At 38.6% G+C, this 20,816-nt stretch overlaps 1 protein-coding gene across 1 annotated transcript in view; it reads left to right on the forward strand.

The window, feature by feature from the left end:
* The first annotated feature begins 2,531 nt into the window (after positions 1 to 2,531).
* The window catches only part of SEL1L (SEL1L adaptor subunit of SYVN1 ubiquitin ligase), a 62,996-nt gene continuing 44,711 nt past the window's right edge, over positions 2,532 to 20,816 (forward strand). Inside the window, exons 1-3 of the mRNA XM_037017726.2 lie at positions 2,532 to 2,709; positions 7,684 to 7,721; positions 9,053 to 9,281. Coding sequence (XP_036873621.2) covers positions 2,640 to 2,709; positions 7,684 to 7,721; positions 9,053 to 9,281 — 337 coding nt within the window. The 5' untranslated portion in view covers positions 2,532 to 2,639. The remainder of the gene's footprint in view (positions 2,710 to 7,683; positions 7,722 to 9,052; positions 9,282 to 20,816) is intronic.

Here is a 20,816-nt window from a genome sequence, read left to right on the forward strand (position 1 = left end):
TAGTTTTTCTCCTTTGCTTCAACCAAGCAAACAATAGAAAATAATATTTTAGACCATTCTATATTGAAGAAAGCACTTTTTCCCTGCATATCTCTTTTGAACTTCACAACAACCTGGTAAAGAGGGTATTGTTAATATACCCATTTTACAGATGGAGGTGCAGAGGAGTGAAGTAAATTTTGTGTATAATAAGGGTGCAAATGCTCATTAATATTTCCCTATCAGGTATTTAAGTTTAAACCTATAGTAGATAGCACGTACTTTGCAAATCTTATTATTAAAATACTTTATAGGTAAGGTGTATCAATCGGTCAACATATACCTAAACATAGAATTACATCATTGTCTCTGGTGTCAGCAAGCTTACAACCCATTTAAAAAACAACTTTGTGAATGTTCTGTACACTCAAGAGAAATGAAGATTAATGAGGACTGGCCTGGTCAGAGAAGATTCAGCCAAGATGAAATGCAAGTGAAATTGGGGAAGGATGCCAGGGTTGTGGCCAAGAAGCAGCAAGGGCAGTGGGGAGAGGGTAGGGGAGCCTATGAGAAGGTAAAAGTGTGTTAATGTGGGAATCTGGAAAGCAGTAAAAGTGGGAGATTTGTCCATGCAACACTTAGCAGAAGGCCTTAAAAATAAGAAACACTCAGCACAGAAAAATATGAAAAAAGAAGCTGGGTCTTAACAAGCAATGAATGTTCCCCAACCTTATCAATCAGATAATTACTGCTTCTACTGTGGCATGCAGAAGTTTATTCCCTAGTACTTCCCCTAAAAAGTATAACTATCAACACAAATTCCTATTTTGTCAATAGAAGTTCTAATATTCTTTGATTCTGTGACAAAGGCAGCCATTGAAAAAGTCTGAATAGGACTATGAAAGCAGTGTTTAAGGAAAATTAATCTGGTCATGGTATGTGGTTTAGTTTCGCATGACGAGAGAACAATGGTGGTGAATATGGTTAGAACTCAGGTGTGTCAGGCAGGTAAGAGAAAACGAGGGCCAGTAGGGAAGTCGTCAGTGAGAAAGAGAAAAATGGTCACTCACCTAGAAGAGTAAGTACATAGTTCAAATTGTTAGGACTTGATAATCAAAAAGATGGTAAAGGGAGGAAAATATGCCCGATTTTACTCCATGATATAAAATCAGAAGAACTCTGAGGAAACATCATTAGAAATAGAGGGAGTGCCGAGGAGGGAATAGTAGAAAAGAAAACTTTCATGGGACAATATTTTTCCTTTACCTGCCTCCACTGTGAATGTGGAAAAGCAGTTAGTGTTTTATCCTCTACCGGGAAAAGAGTAGAGTACCCTCTATCAAAGAAGACAGAAGACAGATGCTCAGGGATAACAAGATTCATGGCCAGTGTGGGCTTTTCCAAAACCCTGAACTCAAATTGCTTAGGTTCCAGGTCTAAGAGCTGACTGTGGGTGGATGCTGGAAAGCCAGAATGACACAGTTTGATGAAGGGACAGGAACCTCTGAGTCACTGCTCTCGTATCCATTGGGAAAATGCTTGGTCTTGGTACTTAATAAGCAAGACTATTTGGAACATGCCTGGACTTGGTACTTAATAAGCAAGACTATTTCTGTATCTGCAACACAATCACTGTCACCTTTACTTCCAAATACATAATCTAGCCTCCTGAACCTAGTCAGTGATGAAGAGAATAATACAATTTACAAAAAGCTAAGGATGAGGAGAAGCGTTTGGAAGGGTTTTGCAAAGGCTGTTGGCATGTCTTCCAAAGGATTATGTGGTGGTCCTTGTAAAAATGAATTGAATTGATCTGCACTGGGTAGAGTTTATTTCCTTTTGTTGCAGAAAGGAGGACGGTTGGTGGGTTCCTCCCTTGTTTCCGTATATATGGTACCGTTTTATTTAAGTTAAGAAAAAAAACTCGAATTCAGTCTAGCTGTTGTCTTTTTCGTCATGCTGATATCACTATGTTCAACTCAAATTTTAGAAATAAAAGAGGAAGAGGACTTAACATACCACAAACTCTTACCTTATAATATGTTACTTGATATTTACTCTGGCTTTTTAAAAAAGCCTATGGGTTCATGACCTTGAGTCAGTGTCGGGCCCAGGTGTTAGCTAAGCTTTCTCAACTTCAACAGCCACCTGCACTTTTAAATACTGCCCCACGACGGACTACGTTCCCCAAGAGCACATACCGAGAAAGTCCCATGAAGGGCATTGTGGGATTTATAGTCCTGGGTGGCTATCTTTTTTTTTTTTTTTTTTTCCCCCCCCACCGGCCCTGGACCCACGCTCTGATTCCGTGGTGGTTGAGCCCAGAATCTACCAATTAGCAGGGGCCATGTCGGTGAGGCCGTGGTCCAACCAGGAAAGCCCGTGTGGGAGCCTGGTATAAGATTGGCCAGTACGTGACCCGGGGGGCGGAGTAAGAAGATGGGCGGGAAGACAGCAGCGATTGGGCGGGAAGCCGGAGCGGCGGGAGGGGATTGGCTGCATGCTAGGGCAGGGAGGCTTGGGAAGGGGCGGGGAAAGGCAACAAGAGCAGGAAGAGCACCCGCGAGGCGGCGGCGGCGGCCGAGTCGGTGGTGGCGGTGGTGGAGGCGGTGGAGGCGAAAGCGACAGCTCCAGGGGGTGGCAGCCGCCCCGAGAGCAGGATGCGGGTCTGGGTCGGGCTGACGCTGCTACTCTGTGTGCTGCTGCTGGGCTCGGCCTCGGCGTCGTCGGGTCAGTATCCACCCCCTCGGACTGGAGGCCCGGAGCCACCGCCCCCCGGCCTCCAGCCCGGGCAGGGCCGTGGGAGCCCCGGCTGGGGACTCCGCGCTCTGTCACACCCCGCACTACCTGGCGCTCGCTGTCATTCCCTGGGTTTCGGGTGGCCTGGGCTAGAGTGGGTGTGTGGGAAGCTCGAGGGAGGAAAAGAAGGGGCGGTCACCCTGCCCACACCTATCTTCACTTAACAAACTTTACACGACTCCCCACGAATGAGGAGTTGCCTCCGTCGGAATGAATCCCAGCAGCTGACTTAGACTCAGAGGGACACCTGAGCCCTACTGGAGCTTCCTCGACTCTCCTGTGGATTATGTGTTTGGGATTTGTAAATTAAGTAATTCACACCCCTGGGGCCGTCCCGTAGCAGAGCTAAGTCCGTCAAAACCAGAATATTGATAGTGGTTTAGTGGGTTTGCTTAGTACTGAGGTGGTCCCTAGTCTCTCTGTGTATTTACAAATGAAGACTTTTGATGTGATTGTGTCCACTCCCTGCCCCTTTTAAAGACATATTCCTGAGAAAGTGGTGTTTACCTCTGTCACACTGTTTCTGAGTTGCCCCGTGTTTTGTGGACAGTGCTTTTAAGATTTTTCAGAAAATCTTGATCCCTGTAGATGGTAGCAACTGGCTTTAACTTTCTGTATGGATGTAGAAATTCATGTGCTTTTGAATTGATTAGCTCTTATTTTTGTTCTGAAATTATTATTTTTTTCTTGTTTTAATAGTTTAATCTGCCTACATCTGAAAACTTCTGTTTTGAGAGTGTTGATAAGAAGCACTTAGTGTTTCTAAGTGTTGGTAAAGAAACAATTAGTACAATAAAGCTTTTGAATTTTAATCAGTTTCAGTTAACAAGACAGCTGTTCTGTGGCTTTAAGTTTTTTTGGAACAAGGCAGAGTATAAATGTCAATTCCTTTTTTTTCCAACAGAAAATTTCCCAGATGGTTATTTGAATCCCCAAATTATCTGTCCTAGTTGTAAGTTAATGCCATAACGTCATTCTGTTTCTAAAATAAGAGGTCTAAACCTTACATTCTATCCATAACGTGATTTGAGATACCATTTCAAAGGCAATAAACACATGCTAGTTACTTTACTACCAATATGCTTTGAGGTTTGCCCCTCCTCCCACACCTTCAGTGATGGTTTGCATTCATGAACAAATCTAAAACTAAAAACTCTTGAAGCACTGCTAGCAGTACTTGATCAAAGGAGGAGTGAAGTGAAACTATTGAGTATAATTGGTAGAGTACCTGATGGACCATGGGCCACCTGCATCAGAATTCCTCTTAGGGGTTTGTTGAAAATGTAAAGTCTAAGAACTGCTAGTTAAAGAACATAGCATATATCCCTCTGAATTCAGTTTGCAAAATGTAAAGAAAATTAAAGCATACAAACATTCCATCTTCCTTTGACTAGATTTCATATCCTTAGAACTTCATGTCAGTGGAAATGATACTTGAAGAAGTCATTTAATCAACAGTTGGATTATCAGGAGGTTCTAAGACTGTTAATACCGAAGTGTTAAGTCTTTGGGCTGTGTTGATGTAAGCTGAGGATTAGGTTCAAGAAAGATCTGCTCTGATTTTCACATAGTTAAACTGTATGAAAACACTTCTCTGGTAGAGGCAAAAATCTTAGCCAGAACTGAAACAATGTAGATGTGCATGCTGACAGGAAGTAAAAGCAACACTGTTCTCATATGAAGAGTGAATATCATAAAACACTTAAGTGAGATAAAGCTTTAAAATTGAGTGCATGGATTTTCAGCTGACTTTTTTATTCCTTAAATTGCTTACTTAGATGTCAGCCTCATTTTTAGTTTGGATTTAAAGATTTGCTTCTATTTAGAATTAAGGTTTTGATCATAATTGCATGTTGACTTAAGGTGTGAATATTAGTGATTATCCAGGGCAAAGGTGCATTTATTACCAGGTAGAATATGAGCTAACAAAGGGAATCTTCATCCTATCACTGTTAATAGCTAATCTCTTATATCAGAGGCATGTAAAAATATACTCGTTATTAGGCATGTTTTTCCTATGAATAAATAAATTTATAAGGAAGAGATTAAAAATACATTTCTCCTTTGTTTTCTCAAGATAATAATGAAAAATGCTATGATTTTTCTAACTTAGAAATACATGTTTTCGTAGTTTAGGCAGCAAGAGACAAATGGTTCTCTTTTTTTCTTGATGCCGAACAGTGTTACAGAGTCTTTAAGTGTGGTCCATTGCTAGGTACTTCAGGTAATAGTTATATTAATAACATAGATTCAAAGAGTAGACTTTTAGATTGCAGAGGATGTTTAATTTCACTGTTGTTTTGTTCCTTAAAACATTATTGTGAGTCAACAGGGCAGATGGCATTATTCCCTTCTGATACATTGAGGAAAAGGAGGCTGAGCAAGGTTGCCATACTGAACCACATGGGTGACATTCTCCAGGCCTTGGATTTGGAGTAATTAAGAATCAGAAGTATCTTAGGATCTATACAGATTTAATAGCAAAGCAGAAGACAGGATGTCTGGTCTCTTTTCATTAAACTCTTAAGACTTGCTGTGCTTTTAAGGTGTTATTAGTCTGCTTAATTTACATGACAAGTAGGGAAATGAATTTATAATGATCATTTTTCACTGAAAGAATACCCCTGGTACTTTGCAGTTTATTAGCTGATATAACAAAGTGATAATTGATAATAATAAAATGATAATTTCAAAGGAAAGTGTATGGTTACTAAAGTAATATAAAACATTGTATTTTGGATGTGATCCCATTGCAGGAGAAATTCATAACTCCACACTGAATCCTTTTGCATTTTTCTTGTGCTTCATGTGTTCTGATGGAAACATTACTATTTTCTTCTAATTTATGTGTAGCATCACTGTCTTTATTCTTTACCTGACTACTACATATCAGAAGTTTCTAGGTTAAAAGTAATTCCCTTAAAACTGTTGTTATGTGAATAGCTGTATCAGTTTGAAAGAGAAAATAGCTTATGCTTTAAGACTACCATCTGGAGTAGGCTTTCCCAGTTTAGTAAATGAGAAAGAATTCTCTTATTTCATAGTAACCTCAGTATATATTCCTAGTTTGTGAAGGGAAGGGAGAGAGAAGCATGATGCAATTCACATGAAATAACCCTGATGTCACAAGTTCTCATGCCTCTTGGGAGTTCAAAAACACGTTTTGCTATTCTGATACCCAACAGTTTGTCATGTCTCCAAGGTATGTCTTGAAATGTATTTATAAGCATCTATATTACTTATTAACTACATATATGACCTATTGTGAGAAGGGATTTAGTGATTAGTGATTTAAGAGTTGCAACCAATCTGAAGTTTCAGTTTTTTGGGATATACTGTAAAAATTTTCACATTTAATGTCTGCTTTTGATACATTAGCTAATGTTTGTGATTAATCCCATACATCTACACATACAATTTTGACATATAATACAGATGAATTTTTTTCATTTATCCAAAGATTTGCTGAGAGTGGAATGTGGATTGTATGTTAGAACTTGGGCTTTGGATATTACTTGTGAAGAAGCTGGCATGAAGGATGATTGTTAATTAATTGACATTACTACCTTAATGTTATGGCTGTTATGGAACTAATAAATGCTATACTTGTCTCTTCCCCACCCTCCAGAAACAAAGTAGTGAATGCTAAAGTAGCCATAACATAAGGTTTCTTTGAATTGATACACTTTCATATACAGCAAGCTTCACTAGTACACTGTTTTTTTCAAATATTCAAAAGGAGCAAGCACAGTGAAATAAAGTTATGTGTTTTCTACATGAGTTACACTTAAAGTTAGCTCAGTACTTTGATTATACAAATGATAAAATGTTTTTGTTATACTTTGAAGAGGCACAAGTTACAAATAATATTAAAGATATAATGTGAACAAAAGATTAATAGCAACCATAACAAATTTTCTAGTGAAATATTACATGTTTTTAGCATTTTGTCTACTAATTTTTCATATATCTTATAGAACAGGCAATAAATAGTGAAGCTCACTCCTAGATAAAATCAGCTAAAATCAGTTAAAGAGTAAGAAAAAAACTTAAGAGTTCATCTGACAGTTGTTTTTTTAACTGACCAGGAATACAAAGATCAAACATACGCATATGGTCACTGGGTTGTTGAATTTGTTCATAGAAAAGTAGGAAAAAGAATAACAAGCAGCCAGAATGAATAATAGAATGAAAATTAATGTAATCAGACAAAGCTAAAGCAGCTGATATGAATTGGAAGAAAGGTGTAAGTAGTAGCTGGGTTCATTGTTTATCTAAGATAAGATACTGATTTCTTAATAAATCCCATGTGAGTGAATATATGATAGCATGGTGCTACTTTTTACCTATATCTGATTATCTCTTCAGTAAAGTAGAACACAGTATCTTAATCTTCCAACTGCTGTAAAATAATAATTCTTAGTGTCCATCTTTAGTAGTCCTAGCAAGCAATAAAATGCTTATCAGCAGTAAAATAAACTAGTTCAACTCCAGATTCTGATCAGAGGAAAAGAATAGGTGGAATCCTGAAGCACAAAATCAGATTTATCTTTATAAATGTAGTAACTCATTCTCAATAGTAGACTAAATCCATACAGAAGAATGAGATGATAATCGAAGAAATGTTTTTTTGGTGGTGGTGGTGGTGGCAGCGGCGGTGATTGCTCATCCTTCTGTGTAACGGGAAGCTAATGTCTTGCTGGAGAAGAGGAAAAGCTACCCATCCAACCCCTTTTTTCCCTTTCATTTACTCTTTTCTGAACAGTAGCTGAACCAATTTTTAGATAATTGTGGATTTATTTATCCTATGTCTCATTATTTGTTGTACTTATCAATACTTTCTTTTGATATATGTAATTTCCCAACAAGAAAAGATGACTTAAAATGTCTTAAAATGTCTTACAGATGAGGAAGGAGGTCAGGATGAATCCTTAGATTCCAAGGTATGTACTAAAATTTGCATTGACTAGTATTTGGTGCCCAATTTAAAAGCATAAATTATGTATGTTAGGGTATAAAATCTGTGTCTTCTGAATAACAGAATTGGATGTAAAAAAAAATAGCTGGTATCAATATTAGTTTCTAGTTCTTCTGTGTGTGATGGGGGAGGATAACCTGCAAGAGAGAGAATAGTAAATATTTCCATTAAGTAAAAATGTTACAACCTTAAAGCTCTTGGGTACACATACACAACACATTCAAGTTGAAATTAAACCCAATATTCAGCATTTCTACTGCCTGAGAGATTGATTGTATTACTGTTATTTTACTTTGTAGTTTTTAATTTTGAAGTCTTAACACCCCTGCCTTTTGTTTACACTTACATTGATTTTTAAAAATCTGTTGAGTTCATTTCCACCAGAGCCTGTTCACTTCTGGGTGCTATGGCCCAAAGGGCAACAAGGATGATGATCAGAATAAACAACACTGAGCAAGGCCCAAGGGATAGGAATAGAAATGGAAGAAGGGGAAGTGAAGAAGAAGGGAATCAACAGTGATCCAAATGTCTTATAATTTGTTACTCCAAAAGGCAAGATTAAAAAGAAGTTGTATTGTTCGAAGAAGGTTCAAGCCCACCTTATGGGGCTGCAAAACAGGGGAAATTCATTCATGCAAAAGGTGGAGTCAGAAGAGGTTCAACCTGATAACTCTAAATTTTCACTGTTAACAGTTTAATTCCATAATAGAATTACCCAATTGTTAAAAAAAATATCCTCAAAGACCAAGGAAGGCCATAGGCAATTAAACCGTAGCTTAAAAATTACTTTTACTGTTGGCAGAAAATTCACATTAGTTATGAAGGCACAGTTTTGGGGTCACAGAATAAATTTTAAAAATAGAAAAAAATCAGTTGAGTCAATGCGCTTAAACTGGCTGCTTGAATGAATAAGATTGATCGTTATGTATCCAAGGAGGCCAATCAGTTATGATCGCTGATCCCTAGATTAGAGGGAATATAGATAAGAAACAGGAAGTTACAGTGTAGGTCTATCATAAGGGGAAGTATAAGATATGTTGGGAGAGGGTGTAGGGGAAAACCTTAAACCGAACTTTGGAAATTAAGGAAGGCTTCTTGGGGAAAGTAACATTTATGTTGAAATTTGAAGAGTCAGGGTTAGAAAGGTGATGAAGGCATTGACAAGCACATACCAAATTCTACAGTAGGTCTCAGTCATGGAACTGAAGGTCTATCTGGATTAGTAAAAGTAATGGTCAGATTTGGTTGGAGGGAGCCTTGCTACTATTGAAAATTAAAAATACTTTGTATTCTCAGACTTCTTTGCCATCGGATGAGTCTGTAAAGGACCATGGCACAACAGGCAGAGTAGTGGCTGGTCAGATATTCCTTGATTCAGAAGAATCAGAATTAGAATCACCTATTCAAGAAGAAGACAGCTTCAGGAGCCAAGAAGGGGAAAGTGTCACTGAAGAAATCAGCTTTCTAGAATCTCCAAATGCAGAAAACAAGGACTATGAAGAACCAACAAAAGTACAGAAACCAGGTAGTCTGGACATTTTCTTTGCTTTTGCCTGATTTAGGAAGTGGACAACTGATATTTTAAATCTATTGTAGAAAGGTACTAAGAAGTCTGGTTTTTCTGATTATTAGCCACATATAACATACAGAATGTAGTTTTACAGGGTTTTCTAGATTGTGTTTTATCAAAGTTACTTAACAGATTTGACCCAAGTTACATAAGCTGAATTTGAAAGTCAGAATTGCTTTTGTATTCTATTAATATTCTAATATTTCTTTTTGGATTCCATTAGATAATAATCTGTCAGTGGTATACAGAATATAAACTCAGGAAGGGTTGTGTAACATGCTGCTTCAGTTATTTTCAGGATTGTGTTAAGGTTTTTACTACAACTTTTCCAATCATCCTAGGTAATTTGATTTAGGTGCTTATCCCTCTCTAATTGAAGCTTATGTAAACTTTAATCCTCTTCTAACTTTTACCTTATTGATACCCTCTATTTTTAAATTTAAACTTAATCTTTCTCACAATAGAGTGTGCTAAATACTATCCTTTTAAGAGTTATGATTAATGTGCCCACTCTACCCTGTCCCACCACCCCTCTGCCATTTAATTTATTATTTCAAAGATCACCACTATACCCACTTATTATTCTATTATTAGTCACTCTTGGGAATTAATGCAGATACTACCTTTTAAAAATACAAATTTTTTATTACAAATACTCCACATTCATATATATTAAATCATTTTTAAAGAATTGAAAGTACCTTAATCCCATCAACAAGAAAAACAGTTAATAACATCTTGGAGAATACTCTTTCAGTCTTTTTTCTAGATGTATGGTTTTAAAAAGACTAAATTGGGCTAAAATGTATATACTATTTTATAGCCTGCATTTTGCACTTAACAGTTTATCCTGAACATTTTCTAGGTACTGGGGGTACATATCAAACTGAGTCTACATTACTAATAGGCATATTGGGGGCTAGGGTTAGGAAATGTATCATTCATACTGACTATTTCTGTTCAAATTAACTGGTACAGGTAAGATAACACAGAGGATCAGATTGACAAATTAGACTCAGAAGAGTTAGAGATCTTACCCAGTACCAAGCTTGACTAATATTTTCAAAGATATGATTCTCAGAAGACTCAGGCCGAGTGTGGGGAAGTCTGTGCCTTCCAGAGCTGCTGCTCCTAAGTCTTCTCTTGCCTCCACTAGGATGCATTCTGGCCCAGATTATAACATTCAAGGCCTCTAAGTGATGCATATGGAGTGTCACTTCCACAAAAGGGAGCTATTTCTGGTATGAAACAGCTCCAGTTTATTCTCTGATAACTATACAGTTTATGTGATATTTTCTAGGAAGGCATGCCTCATAAATATGTACGTCCCAGGTGAGCAGTCTGGACAGACCAAGTCCATCGACTAATGCAGTCCATAAATAAGGGCTGTCCTAGTAGTAAATACCTTCAGTGTGTTCACCAGAAGGTCTCTTGATGGCATGTTTCTAAGATGATTTGATGATGTCCCTCCTTTTCTGGGGCCCTGAAAGGAAGGAATGAATTGTAGGTCTGCTGATGGTCATTTCCACCCATCAGGGTTTTTTGCTTCTTCCTTTTATGTTTGGGCCTCCTTTCCCTGATGTTGAAAATATTGGTACCTAATCTTGATACATCACAACGTTAACGTTATATCGCTTTATCCTGATATATTGCATATAACATACATACATATATGTGTGTGTGTGTAATTTTAGTGCACCCTTAACAGAACCATGGGATGCAATTTAAGATTTCTTTATGGTTTTGTTGTTCCTAGTATATATTTTACTAGAGACTTGTAATACAGTGTTTTAAAATCACTTGAATAATTCTCTGTGAGTTTATACCAACAACTTTTAAACATTTAAATTCATGCTTTCGTTTAGTTTTTCAGTAATTGCTTTGTTTTTTCCTTTTCATTTGGACTTGTTTTTAATAATACATGAAAAGGTTTATGTACTTCTGTGTAACATAAATTTCATATGCATGGCTTTGTGTGTGTACAGTCCCAACTACATTAGAATTGGATTATATGACAATCACTTCTAGAATTGCTTCCTTTGTCAGCCTCTCATCCATGTCTCTGCCTTACTGACCTTCCTAAAACCCAAATTTGACTCCCCTATTTACATCCCTTCATTATCCCCCCATTTGTCTGTAATGTGAAGTGCGTACTCCTCGGCCTGATTCCCAAAGCCTCCTGTGTGTGGCTTGCCACCTGGCTCCTGTGACTTCATCCCTTGCACCTCTCCCTTAGCACACTTTTTTAAAGATACTAAACCAGTCACTGTTCTTCAAATACACCATGCACCTTTGTACAAGTTCTCTCCACTGCTTGGAATCTTCCTCACCCTCTTGCCCAAATCCGTCTATCATATTTCTACTCAACCTTAAGGATAAACTTAAGTTTCTCCTTTCTGAAGCAGTTCCTGAACCACCCAAGGGTAATTGAGGAGTGTCCTGTATGTAGCAGCCTCCTGTCTTGTGTCCCTGCTTTCCCCTTTACCCCTGAGGTCAGTTCTCTAACAGCAGCCAGACTGATCCTCCTTCCTGTTCAGAAGCCTCCAGTGGCTTCCTGTCACATCCAGAATAAAGCAAAATCAGCACAGGGAAAAGTGCATTGGGTGAAGTCTGAGGGAAACCAGATGTAAGCTTCTAAGGCTCTGACTTCATCCTCTGCCACTTCCTTCACTCACATTGGCTCCAGCCACGCTTGCCTTCGTGCTGTTTGTTGAACATTTCACACTTACTCCCAGCTGCGTCAGGGATCCCCAAGATCACACCCCCAGGTTCAGTGGTTCTCTAGGAAGACACAGAACTCAGCATATAGTTGTATTTACAGCTGTGATTTGTTACAGTAAAAGAATACAAAGCAAAATCAGCACAGGGAAAAGTGCATTGGGTGAAGTCTGAGGGAAACCAGATGTAAGCTTCTAAGTGTGCCCCTCTTCAGTGGAAGTCACATAGTATGCGTTTCATTGCCCCAGCAACAAGTTGGGACAACACATGTGAAATGTTGTTCACCAGAGAAACTGATTAGAGGTCTAATACTCAGAGTTTTCATATGGAGCGAGTCACATAGGCATTCTGTGCCTAGCATGTACCAAAATTGCTGACTCCCAGAAGGAAGCAGGTGTTCAGCATAAACCATACTGTTTGTATAGTTTGAGTGAGTCACTCATAGCAGGGTAGTGGGAACCTTTCCAAAATGTTAAATTTCCAGACACTAGCCAAGGACCAACCTTGTAAGCAGTCCTTTTCAAGGTTAGAAGTTGAATTGAGGCCCGCTCTCTGTGAACCCTTCTCTGCACTATCGACCCCCTTGGTTGCTGGCAAAGTTATTATCGGTAAAACCCAGACAGCAGAGACCTGCAGTACTGATTTCACATACGTCCTTCGTGGCTCCTGGACTTAGTGGATTAATAAATCCCATTAATCATAGAAGGTCTGTCTAAGAAAACCTAGTAGTTTCATCCTTAAATTTCTTTGTTAACCTTTTTCACCTGGTCCTAAGCCTCAGTTCACTGGGACACTCAAAGCAGGACATACATTAGGCAGATGGTGTAGCCTCCCACCGTGGGGGTCTCGTCCTAGGTCCCAGTCCAGTCCAAATAATTTAGTTCAGTCCTTGGTTTCAGAGGGACTGCTAGTCAGTTCCAAACACTTTTGTTGTCTCTGACATCAGGCCATCCACCTCATGAGTATGGACAGCATCTGGAGATTTCTGCCTGGGGAGTGCAGGGCCTGGGCCGCCACCTGCTGCCTCATAATCAGCACTGTCAAGTATGACCATAGGCTCAGCAGTCTGAATCCAAAGCACTCTCAACAGCTTGGAGAGGTGCGCAGGGTGTTTTCCTTTAGGACAAGGAAGAAGCTTCCAAAAATAGTTTCAAAAAGCAAAGATCAAGTGTCCTCTCCCCTCTCTTGTGCTTCTGCAGGTGCAGGAGTTTTGATTTTCTATGGTTGTTAACAAAATTAGTGTTTGCATTCAGTAATCATAATTTTACATTATTTTTTTATTTTGGTATCATTAATGTACAATAACTTAAACAATATAATGGTTACTAGACTCCCCCTATTATGAAGTCCCCCCAGCACACGCCATTACAGTCACTGTCCCTCAGCCTAGTAAGATGCTATAGAATCATTACTTATCTTCTCTGTATATACTGCCTTTCCTGTGTCGTCCCTCACCCCCACCCCCAGCTACAGTAATTGTACATTTTTTAAATCATCTCATTTGGACCTTTCATCTGGAGGGGTTGTGTACAAGAAGGGCAAAACACCGTAACAGGAAAACATTTTTATACATCTGAACCAGAAAGACATCATGTTCAAAAATTGGTCAAGACAAATTTTCAACAGATTTCAAATTGGGTTTAACCTCCCACCCTTTTCACCCCGATTACTTTTATCAAGCGAGCAGCCTAGAAAAGACTGACCCCTTTCTGAGGACAGCTGCATTGAATAATCAGATTGTACTAAAATAAATTGTACTAAAATAAAAAAAATAAAATAATCAGATTGTGCAGCAGGACACGGGTGAGGGAAGCAGAGTCAGGTAATCTGTCCATGTGGCAAATGGCCACTCATCAGAAGAGGTTGACACAGGGAGTCAACCACAATAAGACGTGCTCCAGAGGGAGTTGGGAGTCAGCTTGACTTGTCATAGTTGAATAGAGAGTCACAGTCCCTATGATGTACCCTCTCCCAAACTGCAGCTTTGGACAATAGTCACAGGTTAAGAATTTAGTCAGTCTACTAAGAAATATACAGCTAGTCAGCAGCTTGATTTCAGATCCTCCTATCAAAGAACAAGCCCTTTCCTCTGGGCATTTGTATGTGACCCAGAAAGTCCAGCCAAGCATTCATGATTTCCTCACAGCGTAGGGCCCCCCAGAGAGGTGGCCTAACGTGCAGAGGTCACAGAGTCTGAGTTCTGTTTGTCGAGCCTGTGTCTGCTTTCAGTTCAGCACAGCTCACACAGAGGCTAGAGGCGTATACCATGACAATATCAGGTTTTAGCTTAGAATCAAGTCCAGGCAATTTGGATCTGTGAATTCAGGATTTTAAAAGAAGCCAGAGACTGATATTTCAGCAGCAAAGGCAAGATCTGCAGGGCCAGAAAGTCCAAGTGGGAGGCCAGGCTTTCCTACACCCAGTTTGTCTTGTCAATCTCAAGTCTATACTGATCCACTCACAGATATGCATGTTAGACTCTCAGTTAGGCCTCAACTTTCACAAGCACTCATTAGCCAACTAAAAAAACCTGCCTTATAGAACACCAAGAGTACATGTCCCTTTGTACATCACTGTCTTATTGCCTCCCTTTTTCTAGAGGCTCCAGTAAGCAAAAATCTGTATATCCCATAGCAAACCCATTATTTACAGACTTGTTCTGTTTCTAACTCAAGAGTTTGAATTCCAAACCACCCACTGGTGGCAAAAGCAGGGAAGTTGTGTCCCACTAACACTTTTCTTTTTTCAGCTTCCTGTGATCAGGATGATTCCTCTCGGATGTATGAGATTATAGGCATTGAACATTTTGTGTCAATTTTTACCGTACACAGAGATGTGATAGCCACCAATACAAAGCCACTAAAGAAACTTTTCAATATCTTTTGTTCTCATTGCAAATTTACTTTAATAGTAAATTCAGCATTTACAGTATTAACACAACAGCTGCCAGGGAAGATCCAGGCTAGAATGCAGGGGAGGAATGATAGTAGAGGAGGCCAGTGCAGAGGCAGCTAGACTGAAAAAACTGTTGGAGTATTATGTCCCTCCTTTTTTTCTGGTTTATCTAAAATTTTGCTCCATCCCTGGGACATGATCCTCCTACCTGCAAGGCCCCTATCCCAGTCGGAGGAGGAAGCAATGTAAACTCTTGAAAATTTTAGCCTGTTCACCTTTGGAAGTTTGGGGACCCTTTCTCCTCCTACGTGGAGAAGAAAAAACCCAGAGGCATCACCTTAGCCAGCACAATCAGCGTAGCTGGGGGCTCCAGCAAGCCTACACTCCTGGAGTTGCAGTTCTCATTTTAAATTCCACAGGTAACTTTTACCTCTCAAGTGACCCCGTAAACCTGGACTCCAAGGAATCATCATACCCTGTTCCTTATCCTTCCTTTCCCAAGCAGTTCTTTCACCATATTTCAGTGAGTTAGGGTTATTTTATTGAATCCCACTTCTGGTGCCAGCTGATATTGGGGGTCCCAGAAACCATCCCCAGATTAGATGATTTGCTGGGAAGACTCAGCATATAGTTGTACTCACAGCTGTGACTTACTATGGTAGAAGGATAGAAAGCAAAATCAGCATGTGGCAAAGTCCAACAGAAACAAGGTATAAGTTTCCAAGGGTCCTCCCTCAGGGAAGTACATATAGAATGCGTTTATTTCCCCTAGGACTTGTGACAACACATGTGCAATGTTAACTTCCAAGGAAGCTCATTAGAGACCTAGTGCCCAGAGTGTTTAATGGAGATTACTCATCTTACCAGTTTCTGCCTCACATGTACCAGAATTGCAGGCTCCCAGAAGGAAACTGATGTTTGGCATAAACCACGTACTTCATATAAACAGTTTAGGCATAGTGAGTCACTTCTGTTAGTTAGGGTGTTGGGAACATTCTCAAAAATCAAGTCCCCACATGCCAGCCAAAGGCCCACCTTTCAAGGGATAGCTGTCAGGCCTGTTGTGTTAACTGTTTTCTTCACATCATAGGTAAACATTTGTTTAGAAAAAATTAAATGGCCTTTAAGAGGGGAATGATTACACTGTGATATTCCTCCCTATTATAGAACACACAGTTCTTTTTAAAAGAATGTGTTTTATGGCAAATACTGGAAAATCTAATGACAGAAGCGGAAGTTTAATGAGTCACATAACCAGTACTCCATAGACAGGTAGTTCCATACAGTCATACCTGGTGGTGGCTGTACCTCCAGGTCCTCAAGAAAAGGTGGTGTCTACATCAGAAGAGCAGGAGCCTCCCCCAGAAATTGCGAGTATGATGCCAAAACTATCACTTGGCCATCCCTAGCTCTACAGAAGATGAGGAAGGGTTTAAAAATGAATAGTGAGATAATCTGCTGTCTTCCATCTGGAAAAATGTCAGTGTTAAATGAAAATGTCACACTGTAAATAATCCACTTGGTATGATCCTCTATTGGTCAGTGTTCTCCAGAGAAGCAGAACCAGAGGCTGTCTGCTGGCAGAATTCCTTTTTGTTCAGGAAGTGCAGTCTTGGTTCTGTTAAGCCTTCAATTGATTGAATGAGGCCTGCCCACCACATTATGAAGGACTATCTGCTTTCCTCCAAGTCTATTGATTTAAATGTTAATCTCACCCAAAAAAAACATCTTCACAGAAACATCCAGAATGTTTGACCAAATATCTGGGCACTATAGCCCATACAAGTTGACATACAAAATTAACAGTCAGATTCCTTATATGAAAGAGAAGCCTTTTGTTTGTATGTTTTCAAGTGAAAAGAAAAATTAACTTCTTTTGTATTAACAGTCATTACCTTTGGAGAAAAAAATGTGCAGTGATAGCTAAAGGCGACTGCTTTTTATTTAACTTTGTATATTTTCCTATTATTTGATAATAAACACATTATCCTTATAGTCTTAAATTTAAAAAAATTAAACCAAATAACCAGCATCTTGCTCTATGTAGAACAGCACAAAAGGAACTTAGTTTATACTTACTAAATTATACTTAAAATAGGGTTCTGAAGTAAGCAAGTTGATTGATAAAGAGGATGGCATTTCTACTTCACTGTCACTTGCTTGTGGGTGTCAGGGAATAAACAAACCCTGATTTAGTAATCAGATTAAACAAGAGAGTTGGCTAAGGAAATAGGTCATTGCCCACAACAGGTTCTGAGTAATGAAAAGCTACTCTTGTTGTTTGTTGTTTCTTTCATTTGGTCAGTTAGACAGGAAATAATTTGTGCAAGGAAACTCCTTTAGGAGACCATCCTTGTAGAAAGCATCCCACTGGCGTTGTTGAAACTCCAACAACTATTTTTAAAAGCTGTTACGTAGAAAAGCCTACTGTTCTGAAATAGCAGTTTTCCTCCAAGTTTCAGTCAGGCAGTATGGTTTCTGACAGTGCATGCCACCTAGGTGTCAGGAACCTTGTCACTTTCTTCTGGCACATGCGCCAGTGCTTGCTTCTGTTGTCACTTGAAAATGATTAGTTATTTCTCAGAATTAGGAACTTTGATTTTCTCACAGAGTTTATATGAACTCTGGTCTTAATGTTTATTTTCCACATGACTGACTTCCTTTTTCTTCTGAAAAAATACATTTTAATCCTTAAAGCAATACTTTCTTAATATAATCTGCCAGCCGATCTGTCTTTCCTCCCTTCCTTCATTAACATAGGTTAATTTCTCAACTGTAGTTAGCAATTCTCAACCTTGGGGTAAAAGCAATCTGCTTGTAGCAAATTACACACCATTGGTATTTTCCCTAAGAGACTACTATTCTGTACTTCCCAGCCAACTGTAAATACCTCTTTATTTGGCCTGTACCATCTGTTTTATCTTAGGTATGGTTTACTGTATTGGAGCTTTGTTCTTAGGACTTTGGGGATTTTGAAGACAGTTGGTTAAATTTTTATCTTGGTATTGACTAAAATTGAAGAACACTATATGACAGTTGTGTTGAGGTTGATAGCTTTTTAACCTTAAATAATTGTGTTTCAGCTGTTTTTGACAAATATATCAATTCAAATGCTATTTACTGTGTGTGTTAGGAAGTACTACTTCAAACAAGCAGCATGATCAAATAGTTTTCTTAACAAAACACCCACCTAAATTTATATAGTATCAGTCTTGAATAGCAGTGTAAAAGCTCTTAAAATTAAAAATTTGCAAAACCAGAACCCTTGTCTTTATCTGTATGGATCAAGAAATTGACCTTTTTTGGTTTGGTTTTAATTTCACCATTAAAAATGAGGAAAAGATATGAGTGTTGGTATTTCTGGGACATTTAACTCTACATGTAGCAGCATTCTAGCCACATTAATATTGTTCTCTCTCTCTCGGATTCTTTCCATCAGTGTTCAAACATGCTATAATACCTTATATTTTAAAAACCAAAACCCCCCTCCCACTTCTACTATTAACCATCCCATCCTCTACTCACTCCTCTGTGTAGCATCATCTTTGGGAGAGTTGTCTGGCGTCACTGATTTCACTTCCTCTTTTCCTGCTTTCGGACCTGACAGCAGCAGGGCTCTGGTTGCCTCTGGACCACTACTTCTGCCCCTGTCCAGTCACATTCTAGTTGCTCGGTACTTGGTCAGTTCTTGGTCTCATCTTGCTGACCCCTCATCTGAAGATGCTTTCTTTACTCGGCTGCTGGATCCTTGGAATCTGCGTGTTCTTGAAATGTAAGTTTCAAGAATATAGGTTCCCCAGAACTCAGCCTTTGATACTCTGTGCCCTCTCCACTACTCTCTTAACTGACGTTTACTCCCATGTGTGTTGATGTCCAAGTTTCAGTGTAATGGCTGCACTGAAGTTGATTTAACCCATCTCCTATTGATAGACTTTTGAGTTATTTTGGCTTTGTGTTTTAAAAATTATAATAATGCACAAATACTCTCTTGCACAAATCTCTTTGTATCCTTGTGTGAGCATTTCTATAAGTAATCTTAGAAGTGGTAAAACAGGATTTAATGGTACAGAGCTTTTAAATCCAAATGTATATTAGTGAATGGCCCTCTTTAAGGTGTACTGATTTATACTCCTACCAACTGTATGGAAGTTCCCATTTATCCATACTCTGGCCAATACTAAGTGATTTCAGGTTTGGGGGTTTATTTGTTTCTACCTTTCTTGAATGATTTTAACTGACTTTGCAATTAAAAGTTTAAATGCAAAACTACTAAATATAAAGCAGTCCGTTTATTATTTTAAGGTCCCAAATACCATAAGTATTTTACCAGCAAGGTCTAAATAGATTATGATACTATGTCATTATTGTAGAGTCAAATATGGTTCCTTATGTAAAAGTGTGAATTTTTACATGAAGGTGCAGAACTGACTTCATGACACATTTTTTCCCCTTTCATTTTACGTGTCAGATTAGATTGCTGGCTACCATAAATTTAAATTGCCTAATCAATAAACTGCATTATGCCAGAGCAGTGATTACCATTGTTTTTAGAATGGGTACTGTTTTTGTGGTGGTTTTTAAAATGATAGCTTTGAAATTTTTCCAGAATTTTTCTCCATGGAAAGAAAACTAACTGAAATTAACACTATTGTGGGGAGTATCTACTTGAGATAATTGACTTGAAACTAGCAAGACCCAGTCAGTAACTCTTGGAACACTTTTTAAAACAGGCTTAAAGGTAATAATAGCCTTTTCTCTATTCTGATTTTGCTTGACTAAGATAGCTTTGAGAGATAGTAGTAGCTTACTGATAAACACATTATTTTGGCCAAGATTGAGTCTCACTAAATTGAGGAAGTAGGTGTACCCTGGGGGGTCTTCCTGCTTAAATTAGTGCAATCAACAGCAGATTAAAAACTTGTTGCCAAAAACCCCCGAAGTTTTTTCTAGTTTCTTTGTGCCTGTAAAGTTCCATCACAGAAAAGGAGCTCTTTCTTATTTTTGAACCACTTAGAAAGTGTAAGTTTTGGCAGACTACAATTTTTATGACAAAACTATTTGTTTTTAACACAAAAATCTGTATTATCATAGAAAAAAAATCAAATATTCTTTTAAACCATTGTATGTTGTTTAATTTGAAATGTCAGGTTTACAAACTGCAGGTTTCCAGATACTGTCTTTCTAAAGCAAATTTGAATGTAGCAGCAGTGCACAGCAGTTCCTTTTTCAAATTCTGTAGTCGAAATGACTCTTCTGAGATTGTTGCTAAAGGGTACTTTGCTTATACATCGCATTAAAGATTATTTCTTAAAAACACAGACAGATTGAAGGTGAAGAAGTTATTTGCCTCTGGCCAGTGATTGCCAGGAGGATAAATGACATGACCTGGTAGTAAACCATTTAAAATTCTTTTGCCTTTCATAACTCACTGAAAAGTTTTCAAAATATTATTTTACTATGTATTCTTCCTTACAGTGGAAAGAAAGAACACACATGTTCTAGCCTTTCATAGCAGGAGTGCCTTAATAATCATTAGCAGTTGCCCTCTCTCAAACTCTTATTACCTAAGTGGCAGGCATCATCATGAGTCCTTTACTTGTATTTCAGTTCATCTTTGTAACTATGCAGCAAGGACTATTACCCCTATTTGTAGATAAAGTTGTTATCTAGAACAGAGATTAAATAATTTGCTCAAAGTGCACAGTTAATAAGTGGTAGGGTTTGAATCAGGTGTTCTGACTCCAGAACCCATACACTAGGCTCTGCTGCCTAAATTCTCCGTGTAAAAACCACCAGTGGAGGGACTACATGTACTCTGAGAGTTCTAGGCTTAGCCCTGGCCCCTGGTCCTCTCATACACCTTACTCGCCATTCTGA

The sequence above is a fragment of the Manis javanica genome, chromosome 8 (assembly GCF_040802235.1).
Source record: "Manis javanica isolate MJ-LG chromosome 8, MJ_LKY, whole genome shotgun sequence".
NCBI lineage: Eukaryota > Metazoa > Chordata > Mammalia > Pholidota > Manidae > Manis > Manis javanica.